The 20,473-nt window shown below is 38.7% G+C and overlaps 1 protein-coding gene across 2 annotated transcripts in view; it reads right to left on the bottom strand.

Annotated features, from left to right (window-relative positions):
• Positions 1-2,091: 2,091 nt before the first annotated feature.
• XIRP2 (xin actin binding repeat containing 2) overlaps positions 2,092-20,473 on the bottom strand; it is a 71,392-nt gene continuing 53,010 nt past the window's right edge. For both annotated transcript variants that reach the window (XM_087861198.1, XM_045780463.2), the window contains exons 7-9: positions 10,932-20,259; positions 8,870-9,003; positions 2,092-2,231 (exon numbers count right to left, since the gene is read on the bottom strand). In XM_087861198.1, the coding sequence (XP_087717324.1) occupies positions 8,909-9,003; positions 10,932-20,259 (9,423 nt within the window). In that variant the 3' untranslated portion in view covers positions 2,092-2,231; positions 8,870-8,908. The remainder of the gene's footprint in view (positions 2,232-8,869; positions 9,004-10,931; positions 20,260-20,473) is intronic.

Here is a 20,473-nt window from a genome sequence, read left to right as displayed (position 1 = left end):
ATCAAGCCCCAGGTTGGGCTCCCTGCTCAGCGGGGAGTCTGCTTCTCCCTCTGACCCTCCTCCCTCTCATGCTCTCGCTCTCTCACTAACTCTCTCTCCAATAAATACATAAATATATAAAATCTTTAGAAAAAATACAGAGCAAACAAGAAATGAAAATTTTATATTTTCTAATAATACCATGTCTTTGATTTAGTATTTTATTTTTTCCAGGAGTGTGTGTGTGTGTGTGTGTGTGTGTTTGTGTGTGTTAAATACATGCCCCTGAAAAGACAGTTCCTAAATTACGGAAAACATATATACTTAAAGTGTCAATATATTTGCAAAAAAGTTCAGAAGTATTTTGGTTTGCACCCCAGGTGATTTCATTTTATTTCAGCAGAAATTGTAGAGAAAGTAGAAGAATTGTGATAAACATCATCAGTACAGAATCCTGCCAGTGATGTTACCTGGCATGTTGAAAAACAGTGCGATAGACTTCAGTGCCATTTGACAGGAAAACAGAGCCATATTGTTTCAACTTTTCATTCCAAGTAGATTGAAAACATTGTATAGCTTAATACAAGGAAAATCCTGTTGTGATAGACAGGAAATTTCTGAACATCAAGTTTACAACAAGTTTAACAAAAGGTTATCAAAATCTCTAGTCTTGTTTCGAGACATCAGTGTTTCTCAGTGCCCGAGTGTGGACTCCAGTGACACTAAGTGGTCCTCTAGAGATGTTTTACTCAGTGTCACTGTACCACCTATTCCGTTTAATTTGCTCTTCCACAGTGAGTTGTCCAGACTGGACCCCCAATCTGAGAAATGAAGGCTTAGCTGCACATTCACTGCTCAGAGCACCAAAACTGGGATTCCCATTAACGGGGGCTCTTCCTATTGCTTCACCCTGCCCATGTTTGATATCCTTCCCAAATTCTCTGAAATACAAACACGGCATATTTTTCATTTGGTCGACAGAATCTATGAAGTCATGCTCGAAAATATTCTCATTCTTTTTGGAAAAAGCAGCAATTTTCATGGTATTAGAAAAGAAGAAGTGTAGGTTTTTGTTATTTGCCTGGTTTCTTTTGATGTTTAAGATACTTGTACCAGAAGAGGCTCCAGAACTTTCTTCCTTTACTATGAAGCCACCACTGAGGCCCGGTTTGGGAGCAGACTGCACGGGACTGCCAGCAGTAGCTCCGTCAGCCCGTTTCCCGAGAGCCATAGTTAGTCCACTCCTCGCGGATGCCTTTTCAGATTCAAATAGGCCAAGTAACTCTGAGATTCTAGATGCATTTTCTAAATTTTCAATTTGATTTTCACTTGCAGTGTAGTTTGCTTCACTTGACAGTGGTAATAGATTAGGAAATTCTAAAATAGATGTCTTCTGCCTGCAATTATTCAGACACGAGACGGCCACGTAATTGTTATTATTATTCTTATTCAAATTCTCTTTGCGATTTTCTGGCACCACCTCATCATCAGTGTTAGTAACCTGCAAAACTTCTGCACCATCAGGTTCATTAGTTTTTTCATTCTTCTCCTTCTCAGCACTCTGCACAAGCACATTATTGTTGTCATTAAGATCCATTTCACTTTTCCTTTTATTCTTTGTATCTTCAGCCTCATTCAACTTATCTTGCACATTCTTATTTCCTTCCTTTCTCTCATCTTTTCTTGCTTCATACATTTCCATTTCTTTGATTCCTGTAACATCCTCCTTCTGACCTGAATGGATGGACTGCAGATATGGCTGCAGGAAATAAATGTTATCTTGCTCTTGTCCTTTATTTTCCAGAGTTTTAATGTGTTCTATTAGTGATTCACTTTTGGATTCAGCAGATGTAGCAACTGTCGTTTCCGGTGGCCATTTAGGTTTACTCATTTTGAGCTCTTCATCAAGGGGGAAAGTTTTCTTAGGCATCTCCCTGGAAGGAGGCCAAATGATTTTTAATTTTCCCCTCTCCCTGAATTTTCTCACATCATCTCTTTGCCCTTTACTGTTACCATCATCTAAATGTTTATTAGGATCTCCAAGTACGGCAGCATTTTCTGCACTATCTTTACACATATTTGTTTTTTCATTAGGAGTAAAGTCCACTGAGCTGCTTTGATTTTTGCAATTCCATCGATCTTTATGTTGTTTGTGTCCAAAACCTTCATCATAATTTCCTTTAGATTTGAAAAGTTGGTTAAAGTGAGGTTTACAATATATTTGTCCATGAAGTGATGCATAATTTCCCAAACTGCCAAAAAGGAAAAAAAAAGAAGAAAAATATTTAACATTCCATATATACATTGCAAATTCATAGGGAATTAGGTAACTATTTCAAGAATGAGTCAGAGATTCAGTGCAGTTAACTTACTGGCAATAGGAATGTGCTTACTAATTGAATGTTCTTGTTAGATAATAGTTACCACTAATACCTCACATGATACATGTCTTACAGTATTTAGAATTTCATGCTGTATGTCAAGTATTGGTATAATAGGTATTATAGTGTAATGCGTGTGTGGTTATAGATGGTGCAAAATGATGGGACTAAATCTGCTAACTCAGTAATTTATGTACGGGGCTGCAATTTTCAATAAATCCTGAATAGCACACACACACACCAATGAACTATTAAAATTTCCTCATTAACTAGATTTTGAGTGAATTGGAAAGCTTGCTTATGCAATTGGTTATTTGGCCTCTTTGGGGAGATTAACAAATAGAGTGCCTGTTAAAATTAAAATCAGTTTGGTCAAAGGCATCTTTTTTTTTTAATATCTCTGAATCTCCCCACATAAAAGTAGATACACAAATTAGATAACAAAGCTTAAACCCATGGATAAAATTTGTAACAAAATTAAGTGACGAGGTATCCCCACCAACCCCAAAACACAAGGAGGAAAGAACAAACCAATAGCTATAAGTGGCATCTGTATGAGTGATAGTGGAGGGAGCAAGGAAGGTGTCTGAAAGACCAGAAAAGATAAGACCACAAAACAGCCAGCCAGTATTTCCTGGAAAGTATCACATGTCAATCAGAGAATAGTAGCTGAAATGAGGAGAGATTTTACCTCCTCCATTAGCCAGTGAGTGCAAGGGCTCTGTGGAAGGAAAATCTGAAGAAGGTAGAGAAGTCAAACTCTCAAAGATGACCAATTAAAACTCTCTTTTTAGGACAAGACATACCCTGACAAAAAAACATGAGAGTGGAATCCAAATGTAAATGGATAATGATCACAGCAAAGAAAGAGAAGGTCCCGACTAGCATGGGGGAGAGGAATCGAGGCAGGAAATCCCAGGAATCGAGCAATTATAGTTTTTTGGACAGTATATGACAACTGGAAGAGGTAGCTCTGTGAAGTTTGGAAAAACCATCCTGAATTTTGCCTCCTTGTAAGATTTGGGGAAATGAATGCCATACAAAAATAAGCAAGAGAAAAGTATTGAGGCCAAATATTATATAAAGTTATTATAAGGAAAAACAGGGTAGGGAGCATTTTTAATATCCTACAGACAATGAAAACATGCTAGAGAAACATGTTCTCAACATCAAAATTTTAAAAATGGGCTAAAAAACATTAAAACATGATAAAGGGACTTGAAAGAACAGCATGAATTGTAATTAGAAAACGTCATAAATGAAATGGTAGAAATCAGGGAAAAAAACAGAAGTAAAAGAAAAAAAGTCAGTAGTAAAAACTAAACTAAAAGAAATATAAGAGCAAATAAACACAGTAGAAAGTATTTTAAGAAGAAATAGGGGAATAAGCAGATGAAAATTTACAATCAGAAATGGAAAAGGAGAAGGATTTGAGAGAAAGACAAATATTAAAGAGAGGCACAGGGGGGTAAACAGAAGGGGGAATGAACCATGAGAGACTATGGACTATGGGAAACAAACAGGGCTTCAGAGGGGAGGGGGGTGGGGGAATGGGTTGGACTGGTGATGGGTAGTAAGGAGGGCACGTATTGCATGGTGCGCTGGGTGTTATACACAACTAATGAATCATCAAACTTTACATCGGAAACCGGGGATGTACTGTATGGGGACTAACATAATATAATAAAAAATTATTATAAAAAAAAAAGAGAGAGGCACAATATATCCACGTATGGATAAAAGGAGTTCCTGAAGTAGAAAATAAAGCAATGGAATAGGTTAAATACTAAAAAGCTACAATTCAAGGAAACTTCCCTGATACAAAGAGGTCTGAACGTGCGTATTCCAAGCGCACACTAGGCAATTGACACTGTTGACCTGCAGTGGCCAACATCAACAACTATTCTAGTCAAATTACTGGACTTTATTTTTTATTTTTTTGGACTTTAAATAAAAAAGAAAAGATCCTTTGTATTTATCTAAAAAGGAAAAAAAGAGAGCATATGATTTATAAGAGAAAGGAAATTAGATTATCAGTCATTTGCAACACTTTATGCCAAAAGAAAATGGAATAATACATTTAAGATATTCAATGAAACAAAGTATAAGTCAAAGATTTCACTTTCAGCAAAACTGACTTTCCATTATCAAGATCACAGAACAGACTTTTGTGAGGGCAGTACTGGAAAATAAGCTTGCATAACCAGAAGGGCTACAGAAACATTGACACAAAGATTGGTGGCAAGCATTCTCTATATTGTCACCTATAAACGAAGATGAGATGAGGACAAGAGGGAGATGGTGTGACACGAGATGGCTATTTCATATGACACCGAAGATTGAGCACAGTTTTAAAAAAATGGGGTGTGGGGGCGCCTGGGTGGCACAGCGGTTAAGCGTCTGCCTTCAGCTCAGGGCGTGGTCCTGGCGTTGTGGGATCGAGCCCCACATCAGGCTCCTCTGCTATGAGCCTGCTTCTTCCTCTCCCACTCCCCCTGCTGTGTTCCCTCTCTCACTGGCTGTCTCTATCTCTGTCAAATAAATAAAATCTTAAAAAAAAATTAAAAAAAAAATTTTTAAAAATGGGGTGTGGATGAGTGAGGTGCAAATGCTATTTTTTTAAAGTTTTCATAATCAAATTAAGGGTGCTGATAGTTTTGCCATTCCAAAATTGTTGTTCAATTGAATATGGGATATTCTAATTCTGTCATCTTCTTAGTCTTTGAGAACCAACAGTCCTGAAGTGAAAACAAGGAAACAGATGTGGAATAGAGAAGAGACTAAGGCAAAAGCAATTCAGCTTTGAACTTAATTTGGAAATATTCCTACAAATTCAGGACATATTTTTTCTTTATATATAAATATTTGCTAGCTCTTAACACCAAGAGAACTTCAAAATAGTGACCAATCCAGTAGAAAAGAGCATGGCGGTTGTAGTATTGAAATGCCATTTCTCATATAAAGAAACCAGAGCTTAGGGAAATGACTGATTCCAGGTCCAGGGGAAATAAATGTACCAAATGAGCATGGAAGATCTAGTCCTATCAGGTGATGAGGAAACTATCAAAGATTACTTAGGTCTTGCCAAAAGGACTCAGGCGAAAACCTGAAGAGGCCAAGGATAGAATAATTGGAACATAAGAAATAGCTGGGAGATCGGTAGGAGAAGGAAGGGAAGAATGAAGGGGGTGTAAGCAGAAGGGGGAATGAACCACGAGAGACTATGGACTCTGAGAAACAAACTGAGGGCTTCAGAGGGGAGGGGGGTGGGGGTTTGGGATAGGCCGTGATGGGTATTAAGGAGGGCACGTATTGCATGGTGCACTGGGTGTTATATGCAAGAAATGAATCATGGAACATTGCATCAAAAACTAAGGATGTATTGTATGGTGACTAACATAACATAATAAAAAAATTTAAAAAAATAATAATTTGAGTTTCAGTAATAATAATAACTGCATCTGATTGAAACCAATCAAATACATGTAAATCTATGAGTTTATAAAGATATTACAAATATTTTAAAATTAGTTACCTCTAGGGGATGATAAGGAACCATTTCATTACATTGTCAAATAAATAACTGATACATTGACAAACCAGGTAAATAAAGGGAAAAAAGTTATGCATTTATTCTGCCTTTCCTCTACCAAATGTACCACCAAGTAACCAAATAGTAGATGAGGGGAAGCATCTTCTGTAAAAGTATTCAAACTAAAAATGAAAAAGAATAAAATGAGAATATGAACATTCTGCAGACATCAATTAATCGATATAGGTGTTAAGCTTCAATATCTGCTATGATCACAAAACCAGAGATAAACAGACACTATGTGCTTACTCTCTTCTTGCCAACACGCCCTATGTTCTTGCAAAAGGTATCAAATCTTAGTTTACACTAGAATCTAGATTCAGCTGACAGTTTGTCAGAAATGCAGGGGAGAAAGGAGCATATGAACTGCACGACTAGTGTGCAATCAGCAAATCCAGACTGTGGAAAATTCACAAATAAATTGCAAGGAATGAAAGAAATGGACAGAAACCTTTTAAAAGACTTAAAAGAAATGTCAAAGTTTAAAAAACTGAGTAAAACTATTGTATCTAGGAGAGCATATTTGGATTTAAAAAACTATAAAAATGTAAGGAAGCAATAATGAAAAAGAATACTGTTCACTCAGAGAGAGAGATAACTGGTGTTTGGGCGGGGCACATGGAAGGAGCTTCTGAAACTGCTGCAATGTTTATTTCTTGAACTTGGTACAGGTTACAAAGTGTTCACTTTATAATTATTCATTAAATCATAGATTTGCTTTGTTTTTCTATATTTGTGGCTTTTTGTACAATGATTTTTTAAAAATATCAGTAATAAAATATTTTTGAGTCCTTACTAAATGTCAGCCTTTACTAGGTGTTGTCAGTCAAACATGAACACATTTCCTATAGCTGGAAAACAATTATAATAGATTGTGTTAAGAATGGGGCAAGCACAGAGGATGGTCTGGGAGCGCTAGGAGGGACACGTGACCCCTATGTGGGGCTCAAAGCGGGCTTCTTCAAAGACATGAAGTCTCAGTTGAGGTCTGAAGAATAAGCACATATTAGCCGGCGGAGACCTGGAGGAGAGGCATAGGAAAACTCTTACAAGAAGTGGAAATAACATTTGGGACCAACTAGCTATGACAGAAAGATAATGATTTTAAGGAACTGAAAGAAATGAAGTCTTCATGAAAAGTAACACGCAATGGGAGGAAGGGGTGTTAGAAAAGGAGGTGGGGCAAGATTCTAAATTGCCTGTTAATTCATAGTAAGATGCTAATTTGACTTTGATAGAGGAAACCATTATGTTTTAAACACAGATGTGACCTCAGATTTGCATTTTAGAAAGATCATTTTCACTGCAGCATGGAGCATGGTATTGGGGCAAGCTGTTGGTGGTGGTGATGGAGGTAAGAGATAGTGGAAGCAGGGAGACTAAACTGCTAGAAAGAGTGTGGCATTAGTACAGGTGAGAGATGACACTTGGAGGATACCTGGTGTGTGGGGATGGAGAAAAGTGTATAGCTCAAGAGGCATTTATGGGACCTCAATTATAGGACTTGGTCATTGCTTGGAGACAGGGAATGAAGAAGAGGAAGGAGTCAAAGGTAACTTCATGTTTCCATCATTGAGTTAATGTTAATGTCATTTATTGAGAGAGTATCATAGAGATCACGAAGTCAAGAAAAGAACTTTGGTAGAGAGAAGATAATGGGCCATATTGAATTTCGTATACTTATGAGAAATATAATTGGAGGTAAATATTAGTAATTAAGATATAAGCATCTGATAGAGGACAGAATGGGCTACTAGAACAGGTTTCAGAGTTACTCCACATGGGTGATGATTAAAGTCATGGGAGCGGATGCAGTAAAGCATCTACATACAAAGATTATAAACAGTGAGAAGAATAAGCGGCCATAACAGAATTCTAAAGAACTCTAACATTTCAATAATGGACAAAGAAAGAGTCACTCACAAAGGAGTCTGAGAAGGAACACCCGGAAGGTAGGAGGAAACCATTATACTCTGGTGTCATGGAAACCAAAGAAAAAACATGTTTGCAATAAGAGGTGTTTGACATTGGCAATTAACGCCAGGAAAGATATAGCCTGATACACACTAAATTTAGCAAAATAATTACAATTTCAGCATCTCAGATGATAGCCACACCAAATGCCACATTCATTAAAATTCATTTGTGACTGTGTTGATAAGGTGCTTCTGTTGCCCCAGAGTGGGGGGGGGGGCAGCATATCTTACCTGACACTGACAATACTCTAAATTATTATTATTTTTTTTACTTAGATGAAAATCCCAGACCTAGGTAAACTCCAGCCCGCCACCTGATTTTGCATATGAAGTTTTATCGGAGTACAGTTGGGCCCGTCAGTTTATAGCCGCACTTGTTCGTTTAGTTGTCTGTGGATGCTTTCGCACTCGACTGGAAAGTTTAGTGACAGAAATAGTATGGCTTATAAAGTCGAAAATATTTACTACCTGGCCCTTTACAGTAAAAGCTTACTGACTCCTGATCTAAAATCTAGATTTTAGGGGTGCTTGGCCGGCTCAGTCTGTTGAGCATGCTAATTCTTGATGTCAGGGTCTTGAGTTCAAGTCCCACGTTGGGCTTACTTAAAATAAGGTTGAAAGTAGAATCTAGACTTTAGACTAAAGTAATAACTTAAAAATCCTGATTCGCACAGCATTTCTTGATTTTTTGGTGTCTCTATGATCTCAAGGTTTGGACAAAAGGGACCCTTCTGGATTTGATCAGGAAAGCAAAATTTCAATAGGAAAAAGGTCAATAGGAAAAAACGGCTATCCTGAGAAAAACAGAACAGAACCTGACCACATCCCCCGTTATAGGTGTTTCAATGGCAACAAGATCTAGACGAATTTGTATCTTCCAGAGGCATGTGTACACTGTAGACTCCTCCAAGATTTGTGCCACAGACCACAAAACATTTTACCTCAGCTTACTGTTGCAGTGGCGGCACCGGAAGCAGGACTTATGAAAACTCTGCTTGTCTGCTACCAGGCACTCCATTGGATAAACAGTCTTCTGACAAAGTATACATAGTTCCTTGTCTTGGGGGAGCGGCTTCTAAAAATAAAAATTTACAAAAGTTTACGTGATACTGTCTTCAATCCCACTGTAAAACCAAAACAAATGACAGCATATTGACTGGCTGTGCAGTTAGAATAGAAGCTCTAAGACTGTTGTCCTTACCTGGCTTCTCTGGACAGAGGCCTACCATCAGATGTGGGGTTCCTGCACAATCACCGTCCAAAGTTTTCGTTCTTTAAGGCATTCTGGAGAGATTTTTCCAGAGTACCTACATATCTTTTAAACCTGAGGATATCATATTTATTTAAATATGTCCGTGATGACTTAGTGTTGACTCTGTGACATCATTTCTTAACTTTAATACGGTGAGACTCCCGAATACATTCAGATGCTCAGGGCCATTTCTCCTCAGTCTAAATGGCTTTAGATTTTAGGGCTTTTTAGATTCTCCTGTTTGCCTTTTACACTTTTCCTACCTCTTCCCTGGCTCTACAGTAGCCACGGCCCCAGGCTGCTGCGCTCGGGTGACTGCGGCCTCCTGGGAATCACAGCAGTTCCATCGCTAACCAGTGTTTAGATAGTGGTTCAAAACGGACATAGAACTGTTACCTCACCACACTGTTACCTCACTGTTGATCCTCACCACAATCCCATGAGACTAACGAACCAAGTTCCATATCAGTTATATATAAAAGCATATATGCTCAGGGTTCTTTTTATAAATAAGATGTACTTTAGGGCTTTGATGCTTGATTTGAGCTACTAAGTGATCTCCTTTGTTTATTTGATTCTAGGAGGACACATATTTCTATATTTAACACCGGGGGTTTTGGTTTTTGTTTTTTCTATATGCTTTTAGCCATCTTAACAGAAGCCGAGCATTTGAAATTAGACAGCTTTGCTTGATTATGCCAGAAGCAAGCACATTGAGAAATCATATTAATCTGATAAACTAGACACATATGTTGCAAATATGATAGAGGCAAAATTATTAGTTTCAGTGGTTTTTATTTTTGAGCTTGATATTTCTTTCAATCTGTTTAGAAGAATGGACTACCTAATGGTGTACATTAATTATGTAAAATCCTTTTACTGTAAAGCCTCATTAATTGTAAAAAGTAGGGAAATATAAAGAAATGAACTGTTCTCTGATGTTAAAAAAATACTAAGTTCATGTGTTTTGAATCTCCCTCCTTCTAAATACATAATCAGATTTTTAAAATGTATTGTCCAATTGTCCGTGTTCATCTGTGAGTGAGGCCAATTGAGTTATCATTTGGAGTTTAAGAAAGGTGAAATAAAATTAATTATAGAAAAAAAACTAGTGGCATTAGAGAATGCTAATTCCATCCAACTAAATAACAATAATTGAATATACAAAAGGTCTAATTCCATATCTATACTTTTGTCAAAGATATCAATAAAAATCATTAAAGTACATATGAAACATGTAAATTGTTTCTCGGATTATTATTAGGCTATATTGAATTCAAACGCAAACACCACTTAAGTCTGGCAGTTAAAAATATGTCAATAGTAGGTCAATAGATATTATCTAATACTGTCTTAAGCAAGTGGATAAAACATTAACTTTTAATCAAAGTATTAATAATGTGCTATGGGTATACCATTATTAAATATACACTTAAATACAATTAATACTATTACAATAACAATTGTTATATCTGCTGCTTTATCCAAAGTCTTATTTACCTTGACAAATACAAGTCTCAATAATCTACATAATAGCGTTTATTATTCTCACACCGTGCAGATGAATCTTGTATTAGATGCTTTTGTAAAAAGAAAGCAGTAGGAGCAAGCAGAAGACAAAGATATCCTCCAGCCAGGGAAAGCTGTTAGTTTTTGGTTATTTTCAAACACCCTTTGAACCGCAAGTCATCCTAACTATGGACCGTGTGCCTTTAAATGGGTTAATCGTCACACTCTGCAAGCTCATTTACCGCTTATAAACGCAGATTCCCCTTGGAAGGTGGTTCTCGTCTCCGTGGCAGAAGCCTCTGAGTTTGCAAATCCCAGGCTTTTAAAAACGCTTTCACTCTCCTGCCATGCCTTTTGAAAATTCCTCCTGAGCTCCTCGGGTGAATCAGAAATATCTAAACTATGGCCAGCGATGACATCTTCATAGGTTGGTGGGGCATGCTTGAAGTCAAAGCCAGATTTGCCAGCTTCTGAGCTATGTGATGAAGAGACCGTCGTCATCGTCGACCCAACAACTTGACCCTCAAACGCATCCACGCCTGAGAAGTGTTCACTTACAGACCTCGTTTCAGAGTGGACGCTGGGCTGCTTTACAGGAACCTTTTCTTGCGGCTCTCTAGGACGATTGCAAGAAAAGCCTGTAAAACTTGTGTTTTCTAGAGATGTCAATCCAAATTCCTCCTTACAAAACGAACGACTTTCTTGTTTCATATTATGGTCGGCTTCTCCATTTGTATAAACTCTCCTGTTTGACTTCGCTTCGAAAACCGGGTCAGCTTCGAATTCCCTGAACCATCTGTTTATTTCATTTTCATGGTCACTCAGGAAATTTTCAGCCATTTGAACAGTTCGGTTGGCGGCTTCATATCTCTGCGTGTGCTCTGTGCGGCGAGGCCCTTCCACCGTGCGGATGATTTCCACCGAGTCGAAACTCTCAGCGTCCGGCAGCAGGCGCTGCGCGGAATTCACCGCGTCTTTGTGAACGTACGTCGCCCGTTTCTCGACCTGCCTAATTTCCTCCTGGGCTTCCCTAGATCCTCTGAAGGGGCCACCATCTACATGATTTACGCTAATAGGTATGGTGATTGTGGGGGGAGAGTCCCTACCACGAGTTTCTATCTTAATTTGACGACGAAGTGTTGCAGGAGACGTGATGATCTCAGACCTTTTCTCTACTATCGGAACCGGGGTCACTGACGGACACGGGGCGGCCCCTCTGGCCAACTTTGCGGTGGTGTCTTTGAGTTTGACGAGCTGCTCAGAGCGACTCCTGGGCGGAGAAGGGGAAGCATTTGCTGTGCCAGCTCTAGACGTTTGTGACACGGGGCTTCGCGGGGATGGCTCAGCAACACTGTCTTTTTTAGGGGACTGAGAGAGCTCGTCCTTAGTAGAGGTTTCTGGTCGCCGGGCAGTAGACTCAATTGTTATGAAAGTTGGTGATGGTGGGCGTGTTTTTAAGGAGGGAGGAGAAATCTTGCTGTCATCTAGTTTAATCTCCTGATGGGTTTTCACATGACTGTGAGCCGTTGCTTCCTCATGAGTTGCTACTTGGCGGTGCTCTGTTTTGTCTACAATTGTATTTTCTTGCTGTTCACTAACGTTAGACACTTCAGATAACGTTTCATTAAGGCTAGTGAGTTTATTTCGCTGCTTTTCTTCTTTGGAGGCTATCATGGCTGTTTGAATTATATTCTCGCAGGACACAAGCATATCCTCTGCTTGAGTTTTAATACGCGTTATTTCTTCTTTGATTTTTTCTATGTTATTCTCCGTAGCAATGCAAACACCGTATTGTCTTTTTTCTTCACTTAATAGCCATACTGGAATAATATTTAGCAGTGTCTGAAACGTTTTAAGGCCATTTTTATCTGGCTCCATTTCAAACTGTTTTACCCTAGACAAAATCTGTTGTAGTTCTTCACGTTTTCTCAAGAATTCCAATATATTTATAGCACATTTTCCATCTTCCTGCTGGGATTCTTTCACAGAGGAAAATAAAGATTTGTTCTGTGTAATCTCTTGCTTTGAATCTTTACTATCAGAAAAGACGTGTTTCTGTTGTATGCCCTTGACTCCAAGACATTTTTCTTCCTGCAGATTATTATATGGCTGGGGCAATTTTTTACGTTCAACTTGACTTTCGGAAGTCTGTATTTGTGTTTGCTGAATATTCTGCATCTGTGAATCAAGATGTACGTCAGTAACCTTTTGTTTGACTACCTTCTGTGCTGATTTATTCAAATGTTCTCGTTTTCTCTCAACTCTTAGTCTCTCTTCCTTTGGACCAATCGTTGACGGTTCCTGATTTGTTCTTTCACTTCCTTGAGGTTTCCCATTCTCAGATTGTCTAAATTCTCCTTGCTTCTCAGGAACTATAGTGAGTTTACTTTCATGGCTTTTCCCAGTGGGTTCCGTGGGCAGTTTTATTGTTACTCTTTTCTCCTTCTTAGGTAATTGGTAATATTTTTCAGCTACAGATTGCTTATTACCATATTCAGTGCTCGTTGCTTCAGTTTTCTCGGTTTTCTGGTACTGTTCCTTGCTAATGGTTTGAACATCAACATCAGATTGCTTTTTACGGCTTTCATAGATGTGGTCTGTTTCATTTGATTTGCGATCTGCAGTTGGAAGCTTGATAGTTTTAACTTTGAAACTTGGGGAAACTGGTTTTCTTTGGGGCAAGTGCAACTCCTCCAGATACTTCTGTTGTGTTTGTTGTGTACCAAACTCCTGATGCCTCTGTTTAATTTCACAAGCTGATATAGATTGTAACGTGTCCCTTGAGCTCTGTAAAACTTCCTTTTTCATGGTAGCTTTGTCTTCTGAGGCTGCTACAACATGTTGGAGCCCCTTGGCAGCGACTGTCCCTGCTGGTGTTGTGGAAAGCTGGTTGTCAGTACACACTCCTAGGACTTGAGAATGACTTTGAGAGTTTGGGTTGGGTTGAACCAAAGTGACTCCTGAATCCATTCCAGGTAGGGGAGCCTCCTCATTTGTTTTTTGTAACAGTACTTCCTTTTGCAACTCTGACATGTTTTGATTTGGGCTTTCTGTTTTGACTATGTTGTAGCAAGAACTCTCATGTTTCTGTTTTTCAAGCTCTTCTCTTTGTTGTCTGTACTTTTCTTCTGCGATCATTAAAGGTGTCTTAAATTTTCTCATATAAGGTTTTGGACTTTGTTGTCCTGAACCTGCTGAGAATGAATGAGATTTTATAAGAGGTGCCATTGTTTTTCCCTTGGGTAGTGAAGTTTCTGGAACTGTCTGTGAGAGAGACCTCATAGAGTCCATAGATAATTGCTTTCTTTCATCAAGACTTCTTCTAGATATGTTCTGCTTCATCTCTGTGTGTTCACTGCTAGTCGCTGTTATCACTCTTGTCTGATCCTTTGAGGGAGTAATTTTACATTCCATATCTGGTAGGGAATTTTCCAATTCAACTTTTGGGGAACCGCGATTCTTTTTATCTTCTATCTGTTTGGGAAATTTGGGTTTGGGGAGTGTGGGAGGTGGCAAAAGTACTCCTGATTTTCCCGTTAGGACTTTAGCCTGAGAATGAGCTTGCTGGGAACTTGAGGCTTCTTGGGAATATTGTATGAATGTTCCCCTGTGCTTTTCTTGAACAGAGGAGGAAAGGAGATGCGCTGGTTTAAGAGATGGAGTTGGAGGAGGGGGTGGTGGTGGAAACACTGATAGACCTTCTCTTTCAGATTTATCATCTTCTGGTGGTGGAGGAAGAGGCAGGCCTGGGAAACTTTCAAATTCAGCCTTTATCATTTCTGGGGCATTTTTCCCAGGCAACATCACTAAAGGAGGTGGAGGAGGAAGAGGAAATTCAATTTCCGATGATGCGTTGGAAGGTGGAGGAGGAGGTGGAGATGGAGGTGGCAGAGAGCCTTCACTTTCTTTTCCATTATTTTCAGCGTTAAAGTTGATTGAATTAAAGGACATTTCCATTGCCATTTTTAAGTCCGTGGAAGTATTTGTCTTCATTAGAAAGTCCTGGCTCTTCAGATGAACATCAGCCTGCTTTTTGTCAGTTGCCTTAAATTTACTGTGGCTTTTTGGGGAGACTTTCAGTTCTGTTATATTTGATATGTCTTGATCTGTAGGCAAAGTTGGCTGAGGGTTCATGTTCTTTTTCTTTATATCTTTATTAGAACATTGTATTTCTTGCTCTAACAAAGTTTGCTTCTGAAAGTCCTCTGAAACTTTGCAAGTTTCCCCAACTGTCATGTTGACCAGACCCCGGGTTGGACTGGGCTTAGGGCTTTGTTTATCTGTTGGTATTTTAGTGTTTTTGGTAATTTTAGGACTCTTTACAGAGAAAGACTCAGTCTGCTGGTGGTCTTTCCTCAGTTTGCAAGTTTGAGTCTGTTGCTTTCCTACTGTTTTATCGATAGATTGAGTACAGTTAAAGACAGCAGTCTTCTGTTCTCTCACAGTCTCTGATTCCTTAGTTTTTAGATTTCCCTCAGATGACATAGTTGAAGTCAATTGTCTGCTCACATGTTCATCACTAAGCTGCTGCTCTGCTATGGTGTCAATCCAGACACCCATTTTGTCCCCTGATTCCAACACATTGTTAATAGCTCTGTGGTGTGGATTAGATAGTTTTCTAAGGCTTTTCTCAAGAGCATCATTGTTGTGTTCACGATCTACGACAATCTTTACAGTGCCTTTGGGGGCTTTTGGAAGAGTAACTTCAGTTCTTTCTTCTATTAAATTTCCATGATAATTTTTGCCTATAGTTTGATTAGAAATGTCTGCTCCCCCTTGCCACCTGGCTGCTGGCTCAAATGGTCCTGGTCTTGGCTGAAGAACATTTTTTGTGTCCCTCTGGACAGCCACCTGATGAATCTTTGTTTTCTGCTCTTCTGAGGATCCTCCCATCACACTTTTCACATCTTCTTTCATTACACCTCTTTTATCTACCTCTTTGAAAGCTCTCTGTGCTTCTTTCAGATTCCTTAATGATATTTCCAGATCATCTCGGATAAGCTCCTTTTTCAGGATTTCTGTTCTTGTGTTTGTGGTCTTTTCAAGGCATTCAATAGCTTTTTCAATGTCAGCAGGGATGGCATTGGGCTGTTTAGATTCTTTCCATTGGTGGTTTGATTCCTTTAGTGACTTGAGTGTGGCCAGCATGTCACCTTTTATAATTTCTTCTGTTTTAGCCACTGTTTTCTGATTTATGGCCTGGCTGAGGGAATTTAGGGTTGATTTCAAATCACCTTTTATAATTTCTTCTTTGGGTGTCTTGCAAAATGTTGTCTGAGGCTCTGTCATAAAAACCTTAACTGTATTATGCACATCTCCTGGAATGATGTCAGTTTCATTAATAGTACGTTCAACCTGAGACTGCCTTTTCTTTAGTAACAGTTTTGTACCCTCCACATCGCCACCAATTATTTCTTCCTCTCTTTCTTGTTTCCTAGCTGTCAGTGTTTCACTTGACCCCGTCTGGAGTTGTTTAAGATAATCCAAAGCTCCAATTTCTATGCATGTTGTGAAAAACTGAACATTTCCCCTCTCGGAGGCATCGATTTTAGCCCTTTCAGATATTTTATTGTTTGATATGGAAGATAGCAAATTATGAATGGTACGTTTTACATCACCTCCTATTACTTCTTCACGCTCAACTGTGTCACCAGCATTTTCATGAAGAAGACAATAGATAGTCATATTAATATCTCCTCTTTCATCTTCCTGAATTAAAATGCCTTTCTTTACAGATCTTTCCTCAGAGAACAGGTTTTTTATTGCTTGTTGTACATCACCACTCACTATTTCTTCTTTTTCAGCATGAAATTCTGTTGATCTGTTTAATAATTGAGTTTTGGTCAAATTAACATTTCCCTTCTCTTCTTCACTAACCCGAATCTCCCTTTTTGTACAGTCTCTTTTGGAAAGCAGGTTCACCATTATATTTCGGAGGTCAACCCTGATAATTTCTTCTTTCTGTATCTCAGGAGATGCTTGATTCATCAGCTTGTATTTTGCCATTCGAACATCCCCAACTTCATCAGCTTCAATGATGATTCCAGGAGCCTCAATCACTTTTTGAGAGTAGAGTTCTTCTAACGTTTCCTTAACGCTCTTGCCAATAATTTCTACCTTCTCTACCCTCTTTTCATTAAATTCGTGAAGGGGTGTAGTTTCAAAGAGCCAGGTAGTTGTCTTGACATCAGAAGAAGGGATTTCCTCCTTGATGATTTTTGTGGTGCTTTCATCTGCTTCCTTAATAGAATCCAAAGTTTGATTTTCAAAAAGCCATACTGCCTGCTTAACATCACCTTTCTGCATATCTTCCTGGGTGACTGTTTTGATATTTTCATATTCTGACCCTTCTCCTCTCAGCTCATCTATGGTGTGGGTTTCAAATAGCCAAGTAGATGTTTTAACATTGCCCTTTTGTATTTCATTGACACTTACTGTTCTTACATAAGTATTCTTACCACAGTTTTCAGACTCAAAAAATTGTTTACTTGTCTTTACATCCCCACCTTGAATAGAGTCCACAGTGGGCCTAGCACCATGTGATTCTTCTGAAATCTGATCCAGTGGCTGGGTTTCAAATCTGTATCTGACAGAACTAACATCTCCCTTCTGAATGTCTTCCTGGGTGACAGATTTAATAACATACACAGTCTCTGACTGATTAATTGAGTCTAATGGCTTTGTTTCAAAAAGCCACCTAGTTCCTCGTACATCTCCATGAATTACCTCTTCCTTTTTAACTGTTGTCACTTCATGATAATACCCTTCTCGGTCTTGAATTGCATAGAGTGGCTGGGTTTCAAAGAGCATTCTGTAGCTTTTTACGTCACCCTTCATTACATCTTCAGTAATTGTTTTCTTGGTGCTGATACAGTCAGATTCTTCTTTAATCTCATCTAAAGAAAAAGTCTCAAAAATAAAGCATCCCTTTCTTACATCCCCACCTTGTATGTCTGTCACTGTCTTAACTAATTCATCACCTTCTTGGCTCTCTTTTATCATATCAATTGGTTGGTTTTCAAAAAGCCACCTACAATTTAAAACATTGCCTTTCTGAATATCTTCAGTCTTTAGGGCTTTGATCTTTTTCAAAACTTCCTCTGAACTGGAACTTATGGAATCTAAAGATTGGTTTTCAAACTTATGCCGCATGCTGGAAACATCCCCAGCTTGGATATCCATTTCCATGACCTTGATTTCTTTTCCTTCCTCTCCTTGTATGCTGTCCAAATTTTCGGTCTCAAAAAGAAAGCATGCTGTACGAACATCCCCACCTTGGATCTCCTCCTGTTTTACAGTTTGCAGTTTGACTGTTGCTTCGGAGTCAGCTTTTATGGTATCAAGTGGCTTCGTTTCAAAGAGCCAGGTACAGGCTTTGACATCTCCCTTATGAATTTCTTCACTGCCAGTCACTAATGAAACTTTTTCATAAAGAGACTCCATTGGTTGGGTTTCAAAAAGCCATCTACAAGTTTTAACATCCCCTTTAACAATATCTGTCGCTTGTTCAGTTTTACTTTCTACTTCTTCCATATTACTAAAATATTTAATCGAATCAAGAGGTTGGGTTTCAAATAGCCATTTAGCAGATTTCACATTTCCAGTCTGTATTTCTTGAGCAGATATTCCTCTAATTATCTGGAATTTATGAATGCTTTCATCAAACTGGTCAATGGGCCTTGTTTCAAAAAGCCACCTACAACTTCTTACATCACCTCTTAGGATTTCTTCTTGTTGGACTGTCTTGACTTGATGATATTTTCCAAGGTGATCTTGAATGGCATATAGTGGTGTTGTTTCAAAGAGTGATTTGTTTAACTCTACAGCACCTCTTGTGACTCCTTCCACCTCTATTTTATGTGATGCATCAAATTTCATTAAATTGTTTGATTCAAAGATATGTGTGTAATTCTTTACATCTCCTCTGTCAACTTCTTCAAGTTTCACTGTTCGTATGTATTCCTTTTTATCTTCTCTAATGTCTTCCAGAGGTTGGGTTTCAAAAATCCATTTTTGGTGTCTAACATCCCCCTTTTCTTCTTCGGAGGCAGTAATTTTTTGAAGTTTTCCTACATCAGGGCTATCTTTTAAAGCCTCTATTGGAAGTGTTTCAAATAGATGCTTAGTAGTTTGTACATCACCACCTATTATCTCTTCAGATCTTAGAGGATCTGCATCAGGAACTTCTTTTAGAATGTCTAATGGCTGCGTTTCAAACATCCAACATTTTCTGGAGACATCTGTACCTATTATTGTTTCCTTTTCAATGATGACCTCTTCTGACTCTTCTTTGATTTTCTCCAAAGGTTGAGTTTCAAATAACCACTTGGCCCTACTCACCCCACCTTTGACATTTTCTTCCATGGATATTCCTCGGACAACTTTAATTTCTGTGATATCCTTGTTAATTGTGTCCAAGGGCTGTGTTTCAAACATCCAACGTGCTGTTCTCACATCTCCCTTTTCAACATCTTCTCTGTGAACAGTTTTAATTTCTAACATTTGACCTAAACCATCTCTAATTACATATAATGGTTGAGTTTCAAAACATTTTATACTTCTCTTAACATTTCCCTTAATTTCTTTGAGTTCAGACCTGAGTTGCAATAGGTGAACTTCATCCACTGAATGAAGGTGTCCAAGCTGATCCAGATGTTGAGTTTCAAACATATATCTCACAGTCTTGACATCCCCACCAGTTATGTCCTTTGCGGCAGTTACCAACGATTCTTCTTGATGCATTTTATTCATTGAGTCTAATGGCTTTGTTTCAAACATCCACCGGGCTGTGCGGACATCTCCTCTGGCTAGCTCAGGAATTTTCTCAGCATTTTCTTCAGTGCCAGAAGAATGATCCCCTAGTGTATCTATGGGTTGGGTTTCAAACATCCATGTGGTGTATTTCACATCACCACCAGCAATGATTTCTTGATCAGCAATGCCCTTGTTGATATCATCTTCATCTGGAGAGCCATTATTGATGGAATCTAAAGGCTGATTCTCAAAGATCCATCTCATAGACTGCACCTCTCCCTTCAGAATTTCATCCAACTCCAAGTGTTCTCTTTCTGAGTTCAGAGCTTTTTGGGAACTGTCATTTGTATTTTCAAAAACATACCGGGCTTGTTGCACATCTGCTGAAACTGAGCTCCCTGGGTTCACCTGACTAGAGACAATTTCAGAAACCTCACTGATATAATCTTTTTCTAAGTTTTTTCTTAACTCAGGATGCATGTGTTTATATAAACGGTTTAATTCGTACAAATTTCTTTGCTTAGAATATAATTCTTTGGGTACTGGTGGTATTCTAGGAGGGTTGGGGAATTCAGGGGACTGGGAAAATGCTGTCACATCTATTGGAGTTTGAAATATATCAGGTGGGGGAGGAGGAAATTCTTCTGTCTTTCCCATAGCAGTGGCATTAACTTGTACCAGAGTTGAGGAAGTGGCACTGTGGTCACTGTGTTTTGTGGTTGATGTTTCCTTCCTCTGGCGGGTCGACATGCAGGAAGTGGAAGAGGTACCCACAACTGATGATGGTTTTAAAGTCTCTTCACATTCACTTCCGATCTTTAAGGGAAAGAAAGTCAAATCTTATAAAAATGGGTGTAGTGGTGAAGACTTCTTAGGCACCACCCCTCACCTGTCCACCTGCTACGATATCTCCATTGGAAACAGATGATAGACTCCTTTGAGAGACCTACTTAGGAGCAATATTTAGTGCTTGTTACTATCTTTCCTATAATTCATTGCACTTTCAGAGTTATATTCCCCATTCAATACA

Source organism: Ursus americanus, chromosome 1, assembly GCF_024610735.1.
Source record: "Ursus americanus isolate L20-20 chromosome 1, mUrsAme1.1.p, whole genome shotgun sequence".
NCBI classification, from domain to species: Eukaryota; Metazoa; Chordata; class Mammalia; order Carnivora; family Ursidae; genus Ursus; species Ursus americanus.
Note: the sequence above shows the minus strand (reverse complement) of the source record. Positions and strands in the feature narration are given on the sequence as shown.